This window comes from Anastrepha obliqua, chromosome 1 (assembly GCF_027943255.1).
Source record: "Anastrepha obliqua isolate idAnaObli1 chromosome 1, idAnaObli1_1.0, whole genome shotgun sequence".
NCBI classification, from domain to species: Eukaryota; Metazoa; Arthropoda; class Insecta; order Diptera; family Tephritidae; genus Anastrepha; species Anastrepha obliqua.
Genome location: NC_072892.1, coordinates 108,420,139 through 108,443,645, shown reverse-complemented (window position 1 = coordinate 108,443,645; position 23,507 = coordinate 108,420,139). Strand labels below are relative to the sequence as shown.

The window sequence follows — 23,507 nt, the reverse complement described above, 5'->3', positions numbered from 1 at the left end:
TTAACCATTTGAATTTTGTAGGACACCAAGTTGAGCAGATAAGCTTCTTGTTGAAACCCTTGGATTGCTTTGTATAGCTGCAGCTATAGCAGCGATCGTTTCCTCCGTCCGAACTGGTGGGTTTCGATGATAAGGCCTTCTTGCGACTGTTCCTTGCTCAGCAAAAATATTCACCAGTCTCATTATGGTCCATCTGCTCGGGGGATCGCCGCCAAACATCCGTCTGTACTCTCTCTGTACCAAAACTACGGACTCCAGTGCGTGATAGCGGCGGACTATCCAAATTCTTGTTTGCGTTTCCCAGTTATCCATTTTAATAAATCTTAAAGATCAATCTGCAAATTAAAACAAAAATGGAACAGATAACTTAAAAAGAAAAAAAGTTATTCAACCTTTTTCTTTATGGAAAAACGCTATTTAGCATCTTAAAGTAGCCGTTTCAATAAACTGCAGTTTGTTTAAATTTTTCCTTTTTGATGAATCTTGTAATAAAAAAAATTATTATGAAATCGATTTTCAGGTGTAGGAAAATTTAGAAACATGAAAATTTCAAAATGCGATATCTCAGCGAAAAAAAATGATAATTGAGCAAACTCAACGCCATTTGAAAAAAGAAGGCTTGTATTTAAAGATCCCATCCTTTAATTTTGGTGAAAGAAAACATCTGCAAGGCTACATAACCTCAAATATGGGCAAAAACTGTGTTTTTTGCACTTTTAGGTTAGGATATCTCGAAAACCAGAGCTATAGAGCAATTCTGAGGCCAGATTTGGATTTATCGCATCAAAATCCTTCGAAAATATATAGTCCGGTTTCTGGGTCTGAGATGCTGTCGGCCTGTGTAATCTTAACGCGTTGTTCTATCATGTAAAACTGTATATCTGTCTACTTGACAAATTCCAGAGATGAGATAAAAAATACACCGTCTAGGAATTATTCACTGATATCTAGGTGTCACTTTTGAAAGACCATTTGCAAGTATATAAGGTATGAAAAATACTTAAGTAGGTAGTAATTACAATAGTATGGAGCGAAATACGCAAAATAGTCCGCCAGGTAATGGTTTTGGAGATATGGCAAAGCTATTCATTTTTTACCTTCCTTGTGATTTGCATGTTTTTATTACACATTTTTTACTTGGATATTCTTGTCATAGTTGTATAATTAATTTTTTCAAATTATTTGTGTTGAATTCCGTTGCCAACTTTGTCTCACGCACCATTGAGAGGGATAGACGTACCAACCATCAATAAGAGTTTTAAGTGTTCTAAAATTCTTTTATACACCAGCTGAAGCATAATTTGTAGAAAAAAATTGAAAGGCCCTTTATTTGATAGATAACGCTAACATATATTAATATCTTTTATATTACTTAACAACAACAAGTTTGCCAATAATTTTTGCAATACAGTAGCAACAGGAAGTAAACTAGAAGCTGAGAGGGTCATCAAACAACAGCCGTCATGCGTAGAGTAAATGCGACTCTCCAGTATTCAGAAATGCTGGATTAAGTAGTTTTAGTTTATATTAATAATAAGATGAATTTTGTAAAGCGTAGTTTTAAGGTTGAGCTAAACCAATAAATATCACTTTGAACATATAGTTTTTTTTCGGTTTTGTAATCAAGAAGCCGATAATTTGTATGTACTTATACGAGTACATAAGTATATGTGCACATAAGTACATACGCACTTTATACCCAACGCCCTAACTGCTTTCGAAATGAATTAGAAATACTACTTTGGTCCCATGCTTCATAGGCACTCGAAGTGTAACCAATTAAAAATGCCATCAATTTAGTTTGGAAAATTATTTTATTCAATTCAAAATAAAAGATGTGTGAAAATAATATATTACAAAATTAAGAATCAATTTACTTTTGCTCGATATGACTACCTTTTGCCTTGAGACGGTCCAGAAATGAATCGCAAGCTGTCCGAATGTGACTTGCAGGTATTTTGGTCCACTCGCGAACAATGGCTTTTTTCAGCGCCCCAAGACCGGTGAATCTTTTAGTTTGGACCTTGCTCTCCAAAATGGCCCAAAGAGAATAATCCATCGTATTCGTTCTGGTGAATTTAAGAGCCATTGTGTGAACGTTACGAAGTTTTGAACGTTGTGTTTTAGCCATTCTTGGTTCACTCGAGCTTTGTGAGACGGTGCCGAGCCATGTTGAAACGTCCATGATCTGCTACCGAAATGTTTGTCTACCCACGGCTTCAAAGCAATCTTCACAATACTTTTCCGATAACATTTCGTATTGACGCCAGGCTCGATGAAACCGATTGGAGAGCGTCCATCTGCGGTTACAGTGGCCCAAACTATTACATGTGGCGGGTGCTGCCTCCTGGTGACCAATCGATAACTCAAATTCTCGTATGAACGGTCGGTCAAATAAACCCCATCGTTTTGGGAGTTTTCTGAAAAATTTGGTAATTTTTCTTTTTCAAAAAATCAAATTTTTTCATATGCTCTTTCTATGTGATTGGTTTGGTCGTTTGGTATTCTCTCATTGCGTTTACTGACAGGGAATCATCCATTGACGAATTGCTTATTTGACAATTTGTATGTGAAGAGATTTATATGTAGTTTTCTTCCACTAACCCATAGCTAGGAGATACGATAAAAGTACCTAAGAATTTCATATGATATTTTGTACACCATTTTCTAAAATAATATTAAAAAAATAAGTCTGAAATAAGTTTTCTTTTTTATAATAAACTTTTATTTCGTACTGCTTCAAAATTTTGTTCAAATGTTTGAAATGGATCCTGCTTTTGAAAAACAACCTTTTTACATCTATGCCAATTGCGACGTTGCTGCTTTTTTCAATAATGCATCACTTAAATTTTTAATGCTAATCATGTTTCGCGGAATTAATTTCTAAGCATACATTTTCAAAAGTTTTAGATTATTTAAAAATTTTCCACCCATAACCATCCAATCTCGCCCGAAATTTTAGATTGGCCAATACTAAGATTTCAGCACTATATAAAAACAAAAAACTTACTGTCAGCTCCCGAATTTCGCAGCATTGGTTTCTTAATTTTATTATTTTATATTGTACAAAATTTTTATTTTCCAATTTTCCAAAGTAATTTCATTCGGGTTAAAACTAATGACACTTAATGAAAGTTGTCAACCAATCTATTCAAACGAGTTGTCAAATAATCTTGTAAACATTTTTTGGTTTGGCTACTTAGCTCACTATATACTCTGCGTTTTTACTTACTTAACTTATGAAAACATTTGCGCCTAAAAGTAGGCAGCACGGATGGTCTTTTATAGGAAATGAAGTGTAGGGTGTCACCAACCGCAAGCGCAGAGCAAACTTTTAACTCTTTCATACGGAAACAGCTTAGTATACACCGCGTTGCATAATTATAAGGGTACAATAGTTTTACTTGTATATTTTATTGTGGTTAGGGAAAATATTTTTTATATGCACAAGCGTTTTAAGGCAAACAAATTCACATAGGGAGCAACAAAAACAACATCATTTGTGTTAGGCAAAAGAAGAGTAGACAAATACAACTGGTGCAAAATTATAAGGTGTGTGTGAAATGTCACCTTGACTACTAGCATAAACTTTAAATTTTTTGATCGATACTTAATGACATAATGGATTTCTTTTTCCTCAAACTAACATTAATTAACGCGTATACCCTTTGTTGAGCGTTTGGCCGAGATTCGCCTCCTATTTGTTGTGCGCGCCTTGATGTTCCTTGTGAACTGCCAAATATGATTGACGTACGACGCCATTTGCAAAAATTATAGATTTTCCGATAGGATGATTCATTTGGCATTTTATATATACAATATTCTGACTACTGAGAGAAGGTACCTATTACAACTAATGAAGAAACATTATCTGCCCACTTTTGCACTACCTTTAAACTTTGACTGTTTGAGAAAATGTTGAAAAAATTTAACATCGGTTTGTACAGAGTTTAGCTGTTCACTGTTAAAAAATACAATAGCACAGAGAAAAGTACTTACCAGTTAACACATAATAACTACTCATATGATTAATGGATTCAAACACTGCCCGCAGGCATGGCCTAACCAAAGTAGTGACTTACCGCCAGCAAAATCCATAAACAAGAAACAGAAAGCATGCCAGACGAAATGGAAAAAACTTTAAAAACAATGGTGGCCTTGAAAGTAAACTTACTCATGAATATGTGATGAAAAAATGTACATACATATATTGTTTTGCTTTGATATGTAATGAGGAAAACAACGTTAATATATTTGTACGTACGCATGCACACTTTTGTTTGTATCTGCACTTTGAAGTGTTGCACTTGTACGATTGAATTGCAAATAGCCAGGTTATTGCTACGTATTTATATTACTTAAGTAAAGTGCATAAATTAACAACTAACCAGCATTAGCGGCTGCATAAAAAAGTAAGAAAGAATTCGCTGAAGGAAATCGACTTGGAAAGAACTTAACCAACTCGGGGATTGGCAATTGACTTTTGCAATCTACAAATATGCAGCACTCACTATAATTTTATGGGTAGATGGAGGTATGTATATAACTGTGTACACATTTAGAATGCAGACGTGTATGTGTGTAAGCGTGAGTGCACTTACATACTTTGTGTTGTAACAACCCTGCAGGGAACAGCAAAACTCGTATGGGAACATTTTAATTCAGGTACTGGTATTTAATAGAAGAAACTGGGGGCATTGACTAGAATAATTCCAGGAGTAAAATGACTTTAAATATGTATATATAAGTACAAGGTGGCGCAAAATTAAGCATCCAATTTTGTTTTTGAATACATTTTTTACGGAATAACAACAATAGGTACAAGGTGGCGCAAAATTAATCATCCAATCATGTTTTGAACAACATTTGTACCAACTCAAATAAAAAAAAAATTATTTTGAGTGATGAAAATCTTTATTTTGACCTAAAAATAAATAATTTACAAATAAAAAGATTACACAAGGTGCCGCAAAATTAATCATCCAATTTTGCTTTTGAATAAATTTTTTACTGAATAACAAAAAATAAGTACAAGGTGGCACAAAATCAATCATCGAATCAGGGTTTTGAACATCGCTTTTATTAACTAAAATAAAAAAAAATTATTTTGAGTTCTGAAAATCTTTATTTTGACCTAAAAATAAATAATTTTCAAATAAAAAGATTACATAAGGTGGCGCAAAATTAATCATCCATTTTTTTTAATATATCTCTTTCTGAATAAGATGATATATTAAATGTGATGCAATGTGATGCAAAATAATTCATCTTTGTTTTAATATAATTTTTACTAAATAACAACAATAAGTACAAGGTGGCACAAAATTAGTCATCCAATCAGGTTTTTGAACAAAGTTTTTACTAAGCAGCCGCCGTAGCCGAATGGGTTGGTGCGTGATTACCATTCGGAATTCACAGAGAGGTCGTTGGTTCGAATCTCGATGAAAGCAAAATTAATAAAAACATTTTTCTAATAGCGGTTGCCCCTCGGCAGGCAATGGCAAACCTCCGAGTGTATTTCTGCCATGAAAAAGCTCCTAATAAAAATATCTGCCGTTCGGAGTCGGCTTAAAACTGTAGATCTCTCCATTTGTGGAACAACATCAAGACGCACACCGCAAATAGGAGGAGGAGCTCGGCCAAACACCTAACAGAAGTAGGCGCGCCAATTATTATTTTTTTTTTTACTAAGCAAAATAAAAAAAATTATTTTGGGTGATGAAAACCCAAAATTAAATAATTTATAAATAAAAAGATTATACAAGGTGGCGCAAAACCAATCATCCAGTTTTGTTTTTGAATATTTTTTTACTAAGTAAAACAAACAAAAAAGATTTTGAGTTATTTTATTTTCAAGCGCTTTATTGCATGCCTGTTTGTATACTGCAGCTATTTACTAGTTCACAAATGTCAAATATGACTAACATACGAAGGCGTCATTTGGAAAAATTATAAATCTTCCGATAGGGTGATTAATTTTGTGCCACCTTGTAGATACTGATACTGAATGCATTTATTTGAAAATGACTAATTCAAGTCTGTGAAATAAAATCATCAATTCACAAATACAGGGTGGGCCATATAGCGTTTGCGGTTTAAACCACCTATTTTTTGAGAATGGTAACACAAATGACATGTCAAATGTGTTCATAATTTACTTAAAGGTTTGACATTTACGAAATGGGACGCTATACGCTTGAACAAAATTGGGAAATATTGAAAACCTATTTCCAAAGTGGTGAGTCTTCTTCTTCTTTTCTGATGAAGCTTATTTTCACATCGGTGGCTACGTCAATAAGCCAAATTGTCGGATTTGGGGCTCAGAAAATCCACACGTTACTGTAGAGAAGCAAATGCATCCACAACGAGTTACTGTTTGGTGCGGTTTTTGGTCTGGTGGCATCATTGGGCAATTATTCTCGAAAATGAGCGAGGAGCCGCGGTTACAGTAAATGGCGAGCGTTATCGTGACATGCTCAACGAGTCGTTTCCAAAAATTGAAGAGGTGCAACTTGTCACACTTGAAAACCGAATAATCAGCCGAATTTTCGATATCAATTGGCCGCCTCGTAGCTGTGACTTAAGCTATGCGAACCATCCAGAAACGATTGATGCTTTAAAACACGAAATCGAAGTTGCCATTCATGAAATTGGAGCCCAAACAATCGAAAGTGTGCTTAAAAATTGGGTTGATCGAATGACCTACTGTAAAGCCAGTCGTGGCAGTCAATTGAACGATATTATTTTTTATTCATAAATGACAATGTTCAATCTTCAAAATAAAAAAAAGTTTGAAAAAATATTGATCAGTTTTTTTTATAGCCGATCCAAGAAGCAAATTTTACATGGCCCACCCTATATTTGTTTGAAATTTATTTTTTTATGTAAACTCACCTCACAAGTCAGTAAGATTTGAGGCGCAGATTTATAATATTAGTTTGTGGAGAAAATATCCATTATTTTTTGTGTAAATTTTCGCGCAAATGGTTTAAAACTGTTTTATGGTCCATCTTTTGCTTCTGGGGGTTGCTACGACTACTAATGTGCCGGTCAACTTCGACTATTTCTGTGGTTTTATCGACATTTTCTTAAACATCAAAAATGTCTGAACGGAATCGACGAAACCAAAATTGCAACTAATTAGTTATTGCAGTATCGGCACCATAAATACCATTCACAATTTCAGCGGCCTGACTTGCATTTTCGCCTTTATGAAAGAAAAACTGTAAAATATACAGATTTTTCACTTTGTTGACTTCCATTTTTAACACCCTGTAACTCACAATTGAATGGAACAAACAAAAAATAACAAAAGAAACGAGTATAAACTTGAAATTGTTGGATCGATACTTTACGAGTTATCTATCTCTACAGTCTTCTACCGAGAAAATAATGCATTTCTTTTTCCCCAAACTAATATTTCAACTGGTATCCAACTGGTTGTTTTAGAACCATATTCGACTAGAATTTATTTGGCTAGCATGAATTGGCATTTTAACTGGCATTTTGCTGATGCATGGCCGTATATTTGATTTGGTCGTAGGGCATCGCCGTGTTGCAAGTATGTACCACTTGCTAAAGTGGAAAAATGATTGAACACGAACTGGTTGAGCTGAAAAGTGAACTGATAGTAGTTTTTCCTGCAGGGATGTACCGTATGCGATTTTTTTCTTATTCTATTAGCATACATACATTCCTGAATTTGTATATAAAAATTACTTTAAAAATCAGCTAGAAATATTTTTCACTGATGTTGAAAAAAAAAATATTGAAAAAAAAAATTGAAGTTTCAATTGAAATTGATTGTGCTAGGGTAAAAAATATATATATTTATATACACGTACACATGTCAGGTGCAACTTGCAACGCAAAACGACCAATGCAATAAAACAATGGCAAACACAAAAACGACAAATACTAAGAGTTAAACATAAAATGGCAGCAAAAAATAAATATTAAATTGTGAGGTGAACGTTGTGTGAAAAATCTGAATTGTGCAAAATGACATAAAATCTAAAAGTTTGCGATTTTCCGGCTCAACCCACGCAGAGTGCCTTATAGGTAGAAGTAAATTGTATTTATCGCGCTTTGCAGACATGCACAAATATATATGTAGATGTATATAAATAATAAATATATATATATATTTCTGTATGTATGTGTGCTACATTACACAAACATAGTTGGCTCAGCGTAAGTTTTGCCAACAACGCAGCTGCCGCCATCTAAGATCAACTTGGGCAATGTGGTCTGACTTGGTTACTGAATTCATGTGGGTGTGGACATTTGTGGTTCAGCTTTCAGCATTTAAACAATACATACAATATATGCACGTATGTGCTTATGTATGTGTCTATATGTATTTATGTATATATATATTTATGTATATAGAATGTACGTATGTATATGTAATTATGTACTTCTGTATTTATGAGTGTTTTTATATTCAATTATTTCCACAGTTACCAAATGCAAACGGAACCTCAACGAATAACAATTAAAATATTTATATACATACATATTTCTGTAATATATATAATTACCAGCTATTGTAGTTTGAGCGCCCCGAAATCGCTTCTAACCAACACAAGTACACTTTTGCTATCGAAAGCTCCAAATCAGTTAACTATTTCCAACTAATTAGAGAGCACTTTGTAATCGGAAAAAATGCAGTTATGAAGGTTAATTGCGTATTGTTGGTGTAGAAATATTTTAATAATATTTACATGATACTAATAATGTTGCACTGTTGCTTCGAAATAAGTTGGTCTATACACAAATATGTGCTTGCAATTTCAGAAATTAATACGAGTAACGCTGTGCCGCAGCTAAGAAAAAGGCAGAGCTTTGGTTGTAGAATATTGGACCACCTGTGATTTTGTTCCTAAACATCACAGTTGGAATTAACAGTGACCTGATTTTTTTTTTAATTTGCAATTAAGTTGATTAAATTAATTACTTGGGAAAACTCATGTTAAACTGCATTTACCATTAATATTGTCTTTATGAGCTTATGATGAAATTGAATGGCGCATCGTTTTGTGATATATTTCAACGCAACATTTCTAACTGGGCAATCAATTTGAAAAATTTTTATTTAAAAAAACTTTAAAATATTAAGTTTGTAGAGACGATGGAGTGTCAAAGTGATTCATGAAAAACTTCCACGGAAAATTTGTTAGGGGTTCTCTCAGGCGAAAACAGGTTGCGGACAACATTAATTTGTTTCTAACACTACTCGCTTGTTTCCATTTTCCTGGCACGGTTATTGTTGACTTAATTCTAAACATGTTTGCTTGTGGCTTTCTCAACAACTCGTCAGTTCTGAATTTGTTGAAATTGGGCCACATTTTTTGAATTATTATTATTTTGCAGGTAGCCGTGTTAATCCATCTGGCAACGTCCTGCTTCTGGAATAGTGAGAAGATCTCATACCTTAGAGCGTGGCAACTTTTTTTTCTACTTTGTTTTGGCGATTGATGTATTCTACTCAGAATTCTGGGCGAAAAGTCCATGGAAGCATAGCACTAAAATGGATTGCGAGTCTCCTTATTTTTAATTATATATAATAATATTTTATAGTAATATAATACAAAACGAACACGACATATGAAAAAATGTAAAGAAAATAAGCACACACTCACGGGAACAAATTATCAAAAGCAGCGAGAATTTTGAGCAACTTCAAGCTAATATTTTATTATAACAAAATTAAATAGGCTATAAATTGCATACCTAAAATTTTTTTGAAAATACTGAATAAAAAGTCTGAAAGGTTGACGCAAATGGATAAATGTTTGAAAAATGTTTTTTGTTATATCATAGAATGAAATATATTTTTGAAAAAAAAGAAAAAAAAATAAAAATAAAACTGATTAAACAAAAAAAAGTCAAAACTTATCCCTACATAGTCACTCACTTCATATTGGTAATTTTTAATTTAATTATTCAATCATATAAGGTGGCACAAAATTAATCACCCTATCGGAAGATTTATAAATTTTGCAAATGGCGTCGTACGCCAATCATATTTGACACTTGTGAGCTAGACAAGCCAAGGATCGCGTAGAAGTCAAAACAAAGGTTTCCATCACTCAAAACCTTTTTTTTTTGGTTTTGTAAAAAAGTTATTTAAAAACAAAATGGATGATTAATTTAGGGTCACCTTGTATATGTTTAGATTGGACTCACCGGATATGTAGCCTCGTTTAAGGGAAGGCAGGTGTATACACTTTTTTATTTTTGTTCTTTAACTGCTGTTGGAATATAACGCGCTTCTATTTCATTTAAAATACTTTTTTTTTTTTGTTTTGTATTGTATTATGTAATTTTTGTACAATTAGGGTCTATTATGTTCTTTTACCAATGTAAGAAGAATCAGTTATTTTTTTTTTAAACCGCAAACAAGTTTAGGAGGCCTCAAAAATCGTTCACACGTTTCTGAACGAATTTCGCGCCCATTGATGTTTTAAAAGAGTTTATAAAGAAAATATAAACTAAATTACGACTTTTGGTACCACATTCGAAATTCGAGCAAAATAATGTCAGCTAATCAAACGATGCAGTACTTCAAAAAAGAATTCGTAGTAATTCAAAAAATACTTGTATATCCTTTTACACATATCGCTCATTTACTTCGAAGATTGTCTAGACTCAAAACATAAAATGTTGAGAAAAGCGGTTTCAAAGTTTTCTATTTACTATGAATGTCTAAGTTAAAGGAAATACAACTAATGAGTCCACAATCATTTCTGCAACTTTATGTATCTAAAAACAAATTTTTTTACTATTATGACTCCCTGCCAGCACATGAGCGATAAGCATGTATAGGTTAGACTAGGTTAAATGTTTGCCAAAAGCTTGGGCACACTTGGACGAAGAAATGAAATTTATCCTTTATGATCAACAGATCTTTAATATCAAAGCCTGCTATATCAACAAAAGTGATAAAGAAGTGCGAGTCAAGATGCATACATCTTAGACCCGCGAGAGGTGGGCAGCTAAGGAGAAGGTGCTGACATGATTCCCCCTTACCCACCATATTGCTGACTAAAGGACTCGAAGTAATTTCAAGTCTCACAGCATGTACACTTTGCAGATAGTGCCCTGTGAGACACCCACGAAATTCGAGTGTTGAGATTTTGTCTCATCTCAGAAGATCTCTCGAACGCTTCCAATCCACACGTGGCCAGAAGGCGTGGCGACCTTACAAGTTTGTGCACTTGCCCAAAGTTTGCTGAGTTTGACGCTAAGCCCATTCTTCCAGGAGGCAGGTTTTTCACAATGTCGCTATGACCAGGAACCCAAATTAGCTTTATGTCAAACAATTCGGATGCAATCGGAAGTGAAGCCAGGCATTCCCTGAATAGTTTCGAATACACTATCATTAAGCTCCATACGAGCATACACATATAACAATGAAATAAATTTTGTTATTTAATATTCACAATAAAACATTTTTTTTTATTTAAACTTGACACATTTGCATTAAACAAAATTCAAAATACACAAATTAAAAGGAAGCACAAATAAATTACATATAAAAGTAACCTGAAGGAATTGTTGCAACAATTTTATGCGATTACTTTTTTTTTAGATATCACAAAGTGAACGTTCATGTAAAGGAAACAAAAGCTAGAGAAATTGAAATATGTGAAAACTGAAATGCAATTTAATAAAAACATGAAAAATTAAAAAAGGAAGGTATGAGCAAAAAGAAAGAAGAAGAAAAAATAATTAACTATAACTTTAAAATAATTAAAACAAACAAAAGAACTGATCGCGATCCTGAAAACTCAGCTAAAAGAAACTAAAGCAAATTCAAATTAAAATTAGATTGAAATTGAAACAAAAAGCATGCGAAAAATTTAAAGAAATAATAGAAATAAATTGTATGAAAAATCGCTAGGAGTTAGGGAAAACAGAAATGCAGACTATGCGCGGCGGCTGTCCTATGCCCACAGTGAAACGCCTTCAACTTTGCCGAACATACCTTCTCCTCATACACACCGTGCGCATAGCATAGTTCAGACTGTGTTATCATCGCTCACCCCCAACTTGTACACTCCCCCGCCTCAACCACTTACTCCTCACACACCCACACATGTACGCTCTTAGACCTTGTTGAAGCTGTAGCTAAAACCGTCCGGTGTGCGGTTCAGCGACAATTTGCCGGGTGGCGCGAATCGGTGTGGATTGGGTGTGGTCGGTTGATAGTAGGATTGTTGTTGTGGTTGAGCTTGTGGCTGGTAGTTATTGTATTGTGGCGCAGGTGGATTGTATGCTGGTGCTGGTGGTGGATTATAAGCAGGCGCCGCTTGTGGCTGATATTGTGGTTGTGGTGGCTGATATGCGCCGGGCTTTTGATCGAAACCGGGATCATTGTAGCGGGTATCGTAGGAACCGTCATCGTAGTCATTGCTGCGGTAGCCACCGGACTGTGCTGGTGGTTGGTATTGCGGCTGTGGTGCATAGCCAGGCTGCGGTACGGGCTGTGGTGGGGCTGGTGGCGCAACGGGCAAGTGATCGCCGCTAGCTTGGAAGCTGTAGAAAGAGATGGAATAGAAGTTGGTGAGAAAAAATGTAAATGAGGGGCTTAGTCAATAATTTATAATAAAATTTTACTAATAAATTTATGATTTATAGTATAATTGGCACTAACTTGGTAACAATTCAATACTCATAAATACAGCTTTTTAAATTGTCTTCAATTATTTTGTCACATGAAAAACACACACACCGCGCCTGACCATTCATATGCTAATACGAGTATTGTAAGTATTTTTTATTACTAATTCGAAACATTTTTAATAGTTTGCATTTACGTTTGTTTACCAATTGGTTCAATGGTCACAGCTGAACGCTCCAACAACTTAGCCCACAAAGAACTAATAATAAAAAAAGTCTGCAATCACCACACTTCAGTTCACTTTAGCGATAACAATAATTTATTTATGCAGCTTTTTTATTTCAAAATTTTTTGTACGCCTGTTCGAGTTTGTGTTTTGGGTGTGGGGTGGCTGCAATAATTCACCGTACTTAATTGCCAACTATATATAGTACAAGTATTTGCACAATAACTAACCGACTGACCACAGGCTTTATCGATCAACAAATGGAAATATATTGCGAGACTGCAAAAGACATTCACATTTAAGCACAATAGAAGTGCCGACTAGTTGTACTTGTGCTTGTGCTTGTAGGAGTAATTATTACTGTACGACTGACTGATTGATCGGTTATTTTAAACTCGGCTTCATAAGAAGTCTCAGCAAAGTGATTGTCCGACCTTTCTAATTATTACTGAAGTAACTCCTTCGCCCATTTCGTAACATTGTCTTTAAATTAATTCAAGGCTTAGCTCGCGTACAGAACTACTTATAGTACAACACACCACACCATATCGCCACCAAAAGTGTCATAATCCAAAAAAGATAAGTGCGCTTTGAAATAAATTCATTTAGATTTACTAAGGGAGGCATAATACATTATTAACTTTGAAGCCGTTTTTCTCACACTTTGGCCTTTTTAGTTATGACATTCTTCAGGAAAACGAGCAATATGCATAATGCGATAAATATTCTGTGAAGTAAAAGGTAGCGAAACGCGGCTGAGTTGGGTAGGCTGGAGTCCTCCTTCAGCTTGTCCGAAGAACAGCCAGCAGAAGTTCTCTTCTAAAGACTAGTCGGAAAATTTTGTGGTGCGATGGTATTTGCATAAGGGTAATTACAATTATCTTAATTTCAACGTTAAAAAGACGTTGATGAATTTTTGACTTTACTTCATACTACATATCCGAGTGGTTCTAAAGTTGACAAGAGAGTTCGGAACATAAACTTTTTGCTCATAATTGGAGCTAGGAAAGTTGTCCACTGCAGTGAATATCAAGTGTAAGTGCTGGCTATCCAGGATATTACACAGATACTAAATCAAGTGCGAGGGAGAAAAAAATGGTACTTTCTATACAGACAAGTAATCTGAATGCGTTGGATTCATATTCGTATATTAACAACAACAATCCTTTTACTGAATATCTTAGATCCTGAAATAGGATGTCTCGTACTCAACACTACTACCAGAGCTGGGAGAATGGTAAGGTAAGGTTTGATTCAAATCGAAATTAATATATTACGATTCGTACTACCTCTGTCTAGAAAAGAAAGCAGAACTATCGTAAGTATACTGTCAGGCCATAATTTGCAATCGGCACACACATATAAGACAGAAATTACAAACAACGATAGCTGCAGATTTTACATGAACTGAAAGAGAGGGAAACGCTAGAACACTTTCTATGTTTTTGCGCTGCGTTAACTAGAACCAGTTTTAAATGCTTAGGAGCTTTACAGTATGAGAAGTTAGAAAGCCTTTCGGGATTAGAGCTGCAGAGTTTACTTAGATTCGCAAAAGAAACGTAAAAGTCTATCTCCATCAGGTAACACTAAGGACTAAAAGCTCTATGTGATGACTTTCAGCCAGCCAGGTCAACCTAACAGAACCTAATGTTGTTTAGCTGATATGTTATATAATATTTTTGCATGAAATGAAATTATTAAGAGGCACTGGAGCATTCAAATTGAGCCTAGTAGATTCTAAAGAACAGTGAAAGTGATTGATTGGTTTAGTAGAGCGTAGCAGAATAGGCACTATGATCTCAGGCTCCTTTTCCCCTTGATTTCTATATTTCAGTTTAAGTGACATTTTGTTATCAAAATAATCAGCCAACGTCTTCTGGTAGCTCTGAAACATTCATTCGATATACGTATCTCGCCCCCAAAATGGAATTATTTATGACGTGTACATTGACCTAATCAGAGAGCGATAATTTTACTCATTACTTTCAGTCAGATATTGATGGTATTTTGTATTTTTGACCCTACAAGCACTTATACTTGGGTTAGTAGAATAGGCACCTGGCTCCAGATGTAACATTAATGCAGGTGTGTCTCAATTGTTTTAGAATTTCCACATAATCGAATTTCAATTTTTTATAGAATTTTCTACAAACCACTTCGATGAGTTATATTAAAAATTTTTCTATCAACATTATATTCCAAAAGCTACTTATAAGTCATGCAATGGAATTCAAATAAATTTCGCAGCTTAATTAATTTAGTAACTAGTAACCGAATCAATTAGTAGCTCCAAAAACAATTTTACACTTACCCATTTTTGCCCGCTGTGTAGGAAATTGTTCGGCGCTCGCCTGTTGGATCAACATAACTGTAGCTGCCGTGACGTGTACCATCGGAGTCGGTCTCCTCTTTGAAGTTGATGCCATCCTCTTGTGTGTAGGCTGCACCGAATTTGCCATCGCCGGCCAGGTAACGTTGTTCACTGATAATTGCCGCTGTCTTGGGATTTTGATGGTAACCCTGACTCGCAGCAATGGCAATCAAGGTGGTTAAAACGAACTGCAGAAAAGGGGAAAAAATAAATTAGTTGTGACTTTATAGACATTTTTTTATATTTGCAAGTAATTATTTGAAATTTATTTAAGTAAGTGATAGTGAGCTGGAAGCTTAAATTTTTCGAGAAAAAAAAACATTATAAAGAAATCATTTCACTTAAAATTAAAAAAAAAATACGTGTAGCGTAGTGCACATAACAGAAGTGAAACTTTCAAGGCAGACCAAGAAAGAAGGAGAGACCCGAGAGAGAATGCGAGAGAGAGAGAGAGAGGGAAAGAATATATATCTAAATAAATTCACAACATTTACAAAGAGTACAAATAGACAAAATTTACCAAAAACGGAGAAGGGTCGACCAGTGTAGGTAAATGCCGCACACAAACCGTGGCAACAGCGCGCATTACTCCGAACATTTATCACCCGCACAAACGCAGTGATTCTAGGACCGCAGCAACGGCACAAATTACCGCAAGGCAATACCAATAAATCCGACGCCAGAATGATAGCAGTTTATAGTACGCACAAGCACTAGCCAGGAAACGGAAATAAGCGCCAAAAAATAGGCACCAAAAAAAAAAAACGCCAACAAATTGGGATAAAAAACGCCCCAAACAGTAGGCACCAAGAAGATACAACGCCAAAAAGTACGGACCAAAAATATATTTCCTACAAGTTTGCACCAACAGACAAGCGTCAAGAAGTATACAGTGTTATTTCTCGCCAGAAATTAGCAACCACAAGGAAAAACTCGGGAAATATAGCCTAAAGTGTATCTAAGATATATAACGTAAAGCTATCTCTCTCCTTTTCCTTTACGTTATATCTTTTTTCTCTCTCGCGGAACGAAAATGCCCAAAACGTTGCATGGCCTTGAAATTTTACTCTCCATTCTCGCTCGTCCGAGAATGCTAAGCTCTGTAGTTTCATTCGATTGTAACAGCGCACTAATTTCAACGGTACAGGGCGCTTTGTGATCGTTTTGAACGTTTCAAGACCACTGAGGAATTTAATCAAAACTTTTAGGAGTTTATCCATATTAATATCAACCAATTTATTATAGACTCTAAGAAATTTATTTTCGCATACCGAAGCTTGCTTCTAGACAGTGAAATACAGTGAGAGAGAAAGAGCATACTTCCTTCTTGTCATTTTTTCAGCTTCTGTAACATCTTCATATTTTCCAGCTTTTCTTCATATATCCCTGCTAGACATCCGATGAGAGTATATGTAGACATTTTCTTTTTTCAGGTGGTATACATCTCGCATTCGCTTCCGGTTGTATTTCTGTCATGTTTGCTTAGCTTTTGTTTTGGTTCCATCTTTCACTAGATTGCCTGAAAATGAATTCCTTAAGTTCCAGTTGGCAAGCGGCTTCTGGCACATCAATTTGCTTAAAAAAGCAAAAATATATCTTGTGAAGAGAGCGCTATTCGACTTTTTCGACCATAAGCGAGTCTAAGAGCTCTGTTAATCAGTTTAACTAGTTCTTGTAGAAACTTAGAGTAGCTCAGCACGTTATCATAATTGCACCAGCTATATTATGTAGTTTCTCATTGGCCATATTACCAATGTGGCGTAAGATTAAGAGCACGACAGCAATCAAAATAAAGTAAAGGTGAATTAGAGGTGTCACATAAATCTGCCGATCGAATAAACCTCCTGTAGGTTACACTGTAATCGATACAGACCAATTGAATTTTGGTTTTTCGCCGCATCCATAAACAGCAGACTGTTGATGTGCTTCATTGTGGTATACTTATATAATGGTATTATAAATATTTGTTAATTAACAAATTATTAATTTTCCCGATACTGCTCATGTTCTTATCTTTTCTTTAGTTTCCGCACTTTCGAAATGAGCAAATGAATGACAACATACGTAAGCATCAGCTGTTTGCGGCTACGGGACTAATAATATGTGACTGTAAATATCGTTATTGTATATATAAAGATATGATTAAGGTTATGAAAGCCAGGTTAAAAAAAAAACACATGAAGAGCCCGTTTGAATTTATTGAAAAAGTTTCAATTAGACAGAACTGTGTATCATTCTTAAGTACTTTTTAACAGCCGTAAGTACAAAATTTTCTGCCTTCAATGAAAAACCCCACTAAAAACTATCAAAACTTACCGCTTTCAGAAACCACTTTTAACAAACTAAGTAGAGCAAAATTATTGAGTAGCGTAAAATCAGATGCTATGATCAATATCATTTCAAAAATGGTTACTATTCAAGTTAGCTATACCAAGTAATTAATGATAAAGTAGGGTATTGATTAAGTAAGCCATTTATTAAGTTTTCCTCCAAAGATTAAAGTAACGAACTCTGAGTCTATGCAAGTCTTATGTAAGTTTCCCCATATTATTTTCAGTCCACTTGCTTGTTTTTCCATTAATAATTTAACATCAAAAAAGTGTATGGCGGCAGTAGTTCCTGAGTACAAAACTCGCTGAGATAATTAAAAGAAATTAAGTGATACAGGTAGAAACATTTTTCTGATCATGATACTGGCTCTTGGAGAGAAATACTTTTTAAAACACATTACTTTTATAAACTATAAAGCTCTCTACGTGGGAGACATCATCAGACGCACATTTCAAATGACTTCAGGACAGTCTCTAATTGTATTTAATTGTTATTGGCTGACTACTATTTAGCTACTTCTATGATTCTCATACTCATACCATACATGAGCAAACCATAATGGATATTTTGAAAACTCAACGCATTACAGAAATTTTCCAGTAGCACATAAATTCAGCGAATGGACCAACTGCATTTTGAAGAAACGAGAGGCCATCGGGAAGATCTACTGACGATTATTGGAGGTTTATCTTTAAGCTCCTTATTTATTATTTATTATGTACTTCTTTGATTTAGTTTTGTTTTTTTGTAAAGGAAGAGGAGGTTTCAATGTTATTGCCAGCTTATTATTGTGATTTGTTGGATGCGGGCTCGCTCCCATTTTCTGTTCTCTTTGGCATTGACCACACTGTCGGTAGTACAGGCGTGGTCTTCCAGCCAGCTGCAGGTATTTTTTGTTTATATTATTATTTATTATTTAGTTTTTTTATTACCTATTATTTTTTATTTTTATTCATTATTTAGGTGAATTGTTTGTTTTCCTATTTATAAGTTATTACTCTTTCTTCTTTATTTTATAATACTTTTTTTACTTTGTAATTTAAATTATTTTAATTTTTAGTTTTGTTTTATTACTTATTATTTATCGCTTTTTATTTACTATTTTATTAACATTTTTTTTATATTGTTTATTATTTTTAATTTAATTCTTTACTATTTATTAAAATATTATTATTTATTTAATAATTTTTTTAGTATGGTTTCTTATTTTTATTTTTTATTTTTATATTGTTATTTATTATTAATTATTTAATATTATTAATTCTTTAGTATATACAAGGTGGGCCATAAAGCGTTTGCTTTTTGAACCACAAACAAAATTAGGAAATATTGAAAACCTATTTCCAAAGGGGTGAGTCTTCTTCTTCTTCCGCGGTTACAGTAAATGGCGAGCATTACCGTGACATGCTCAACGAGTTTTTGTTTCCAAAAATTGAAGAGGATGACATGGACGACATTTGGTTTCAACAAGACGGTGCAACTTGTTACACTGCCAAAGTTACACTCGAACTTTTGGCTACCGTTTTCCGTTTTTCCGATATCAATTGGCTGCCTCGGAGCTGTGATTTAAGCCCGTTGGACTATTTTTTGTGGGGAGCCATTAAGGACAAATGCTATGCGAACCATCCAGAGACGACTGATGCTTTAAAACACGAAATCGAAGTTGCCATTCGTGAAATTGGAGCCCAAACAATCGAAAATGTGGTTAAAAATTGGGTTGATCGAATGACCTACTGTAAAGCCAGTCGTGGCAGTCATTTGAACAATATTATTTTTTGTTCATAAATGACAATGTTCAATCTTCAAAATACAAAAAAAGGTTTGAAAAATATTGATTAGCTTTTTTTTATAGCCGATTCAAAAAGCAAATTTTACATGGCCCACCCTATATTATTTATTTATTTTTATTTTTTGCTACCTTATTTATTAAGCATTACTTTTAATTTTGTATTTATATGTATTTATGTATTTGTATTTATATTCTATGTTTTAGTGTATATTTTTCATTATTTATTATTTATAATCTATAAATTAATATATAATATATAATTAATTATTTTTTTGTTATCTATGATTTAATAAATTTTTTGTTGTTATTGTTATTATTCTCTGTTAACTAATTTTGTATTACATACAATATATATATAATTGGGGCGTACACACTTTTTGGGTGTTTGGCCGCGCTCCTCCTCCTATTTGTGGTGTGCGTCTTGATGATGTTCCACAAATGGAGGGACCTTCAGTTTCAAGCCGACTCCGAGTGGCAGATATTTTTTATAAGGAGTTTTGTCATGGCAGAAATACACTCGGAAGTTTGCCATTACCTGCCAAGGGGCGACCGCTAATAGAAAACACTTTTTCTTCATTTTAGTCTTTCACCGAGATTTGAACCTACGTATTCTCTCTGAATTCCAAATGGTAGTCACTCATTCGACTACGGCGAATTGTATTATATGCAATAATTTCTAACCTTATCTATCAGTTCATTAAGAATATCTTCGGGCAATAAACAGTATGGTAAAAATTGATCCAGGCTCGAGACATTTTTAAAAGTCCAATTTATTACCTGGTGCAGCTCATATCATTTTTTATATTACATGAGATGAAATAATCTCACAAAATGGGTCCTTAGCCCTTATGGTTACTGCTTTTTAATTGTAATATTAGCATATATATTACCACTACAAATAATGAAAAAATTAATATATATAAAAAGAATAAATAATAAAATAATAAAAAAATAAATATATAAAAAAAAAAATAAATAAATAAAATAAATTTTGCTAAACAGGAACCCAGTAGGACTTTGAACGTTTAATATAACGAGAAGGCGTAGAGATCCTGAGATCCCTGGGGGAAAAATACTTTTAAATAGTTTTATTTCAATTTTGATGAAATTTTATCATTTAAAAAAAATCATCTGTAAAGATTTTACGTGAGTACATTGAAGAGAGGAAAGAACGAAAACCTAAATCCTTTTTTAGTAGGATTTAGATGAAAATTTACAGTCTTCAACTTTAATAAAAGATAAGGCTAATGAATCAATTGTGTTAAATTGTGGTTTGATAAGGAACGAGTGCCAATAAACAAAGCCCCTGTGTCTGGCCTTAAATCGATCCTTTCTTTCCAATTTGGATAAGACAAAGCGCACTCAACTTTTAGTATCAGAAATAAACACCAGCACTCCTCAATTACTTGTATGGAGCATAGAGAACTATAATTGTTTTTCTAATTGTGTCTAAAGAGCATCTGTTCTAAAAGATTAGTGGATTAAACCGCTTTATCAGCTGATGACTGCTTAAATTTATACTCTAAAATTTGGTTGACGTACTAAAGCACATGCACGATTACAGCTCAATTTTAATTGTTTTGCTCTGAATTGTGATAGAATTTCGTACACTTAAGAGGAATATATATGCATAAATGTGTGGAAAATATAATATCTAACCAGTATTAACAAATTTATTTTTTTCACTTTTTCATTTGTGTAACAACACCCAAAAGTGTGTAAGCGCCAATTATTTATTTGTTTTTTATTCAATTTATTTTTTCTATTTTTTTCTTTTATAATATTTATAATATTTACTTTATTTTTAAACCAAAGTTTAATAATTTTAAAGTTATAGCCTAGGTGAGAGCTATGGCTGCTATGACCTTAAGCTTGAATTTATAATTATAATAATATTTATTTTATATTTGTTGTTTTTTAATGTGGTTGTATGATTAGCGATATTAGTTCTATTACTTATTTAAACTTTTTGATAATCAGTTGTAATGAAATTTTAGCTATAACGTACATTTGTTTATAATTTTATTTGCTTAAGCTGCTGACAAAAACTACGTGTCTCTGAGAAAAAGTTGTGCATAGCCGGCGTACAACTCTCCTCCGTTTGCAGGATAGTAACAGGGCGTACACCAAGAACTTAAAGCGAAATTTTGCCTGAGCAACTCTTCAGATCGTATGCCCTATTGTATGCATTAAATTTATTATCATTTTTACTCATACTCGTGCAAGCCACAGTTCCCTTTGATCCTGCATCACTAAGTTCTTATCTTATCCTCGTTTGTATTTTCTCTTCCTCTTATTCAAAAAATCAAAAAATTTTGTATACATTTCAATAGTGGTAGTGCTTTCATAACAGAGTCGGTTTCTCATCAAACAAAATAATCGAACAAATATTTTGTTGTAAATATCAATAATAGTATAATTTTCAAAAAAAAAGTCTCTCAACTATTCACTTCACTTACATTTCGCACAAAAATATTTTAACACTTATTTTTTTTTAATATAGTAACTTATTTGCATGTATTTCAAAATTGTTTATCTCTGAAACTTACAAAGCGAAACATTTTCACGTTGTGGAACTCTCAATTAATTATCCTTAATAAGCGACAATGTAAACTGCTGCTGCCACTACTGTTTCTTGTAGTGATAATCCAAATGTGAATGAGTTTTTTTTGCAAAAAAAAAAACAAAATTTCGCGTAGCCTATACGTTTGTCCGTTAGAAAGGGTGAACGCGCACACGTCAGTACCGAACCGTGAGCGGTGTTTTGGAGTTGGATTATAATTTGATTAGGATTGGGGTTTTTTGTTTAAAACCGACAGCGACAAACTTCTTAAATGAACTGCTTCTCACCGTGACATGGCCAGCACTTTTTATAGCCGCCCAAAACCGAACCACGCCAATACATGCCACAACGCTGCAGCGCCACCGCATACCAATACAGAACCTTGGCGGAGTCAAGTCAATCAGATTGAAGCAAGTTTTTATTGTTTCAATTCCAAATGTTGTTGTTGCTGTTATTATTGTTATTAGTACAAGTAGTCGCAAAAGCGTGTGTATGCGCGTATGTGTGGGTAATTGTTTTTGCACAGTGGCAGCGCAGTGGTGGCTGGCGGCAGGCCATGTAAATGTATTTAAATGTATGGGTGCTGGAACACTAATAAACAAAAATAAAAGAAACATATTAATGCAAGCAACAACGACAAACTAAATGTTAAAAACAATAACAAGCGTAGCAGTAACCCTAGCAGAAATGCGCAGCTATGCTCTGGGTAAGTACTCCAATAAGTTCGCTTGAGCATAAAATCAAAGCAAAAGAAGCAGATAACGAGAGAAAAAGAAACGGAACATAACAACCAAATTGTAAAGCTTAAAGTAAACGCTTACAATTTTTTTTGCTGCCATTATTGTGACTATGTGCTGACCGTACGCTCGTTTTACTGGTTATTGGTTAGCGTTTTCCAGCGCACAAGCAGCAAGCGGCAAGCAACGACCAGTTCGGGAACCAAATGGGGCGCACTTTGCAAAATATTGGTGGCGTAGTCTTTGAGCTTATTTTTAGCATTACGAATGTGTGTTTAGTAAATAAAAGTGAAATTCCTTAATAATAGTTAAGTCATAGAAGTTCTGTTCTGACATTCTTCGATTTTTTATTTATATTTTTATTTTCTTCTTATTTGCCACGTTCTATCGACAATCGTTTGATACATTGATTAAGTTGCCATGCCGTTGTTCTTTTTAAGTGATTTGCACTTGCAATGTAAAAAAGTTATTCAATTCTTGTTTGAAGAGCGGTGAGAATGGGAATTGCAATGCAAAATGTTCAAAGTCACTTTGCTGCCGCGCTCTCGTTTTCTGCTTTGCTGGAACAGAAGACTTAAGATACGAACCGCGGGTGTCGAGCCAAGAACAGGTGGTCTGCTGGCTGGCATATTTGTTGGGCGTGTGAAGAGGGTTGTGTGCCACCACTTGTGTGGCTTGTGGTTAATTGAGTACGCCACCACCAGTCATAGTTGACTGAATGCTCGCAGAAGTGTACATATATCTGTAAAAGTATATATCTACGTATGAATTTATGGATTTCATAAATCGAAAAAATGTACAAATAACTGAGTTTGAGTGCCAAAGGCCGAGATTTCGCAAATCTTATTTTTAAGTATTTCAA

General features: G+C 34.2%; 1 protein-coding gene across 1 annotated transcript; it reads right to left on the bottom strand.

Annotated features, from left to right (window-relative positions):
- Positions 1 to 11,725: 11,725 nt before the first annotated feature.
- LOC129235486 (uncharacterized) lies at positions 11,726 to 22,197 on the bottom strand. Its single transcript, XM_054869353.1, has 3 exons — positions 21,895 to 22,197; positions 15,166 to 15,413; positions 11,726 to 12,543 (listed from the first exon to the last, which is right to left on the bottom strand). Exons 1-3 carry the CDS (start codon positions 21,904 to 21,906, stop codon positions 12,114 to 12,116), a joined length of 690 nt encoding a protein of 229 aa, XP_054725328.1. The 5' UTR covers positions 21,907 to 22,197; the 3' UTR covers positions 11,726 to 12,113.
- Positions 22,198 to 23,507: the final 1,310 nt, after the last annotated feature.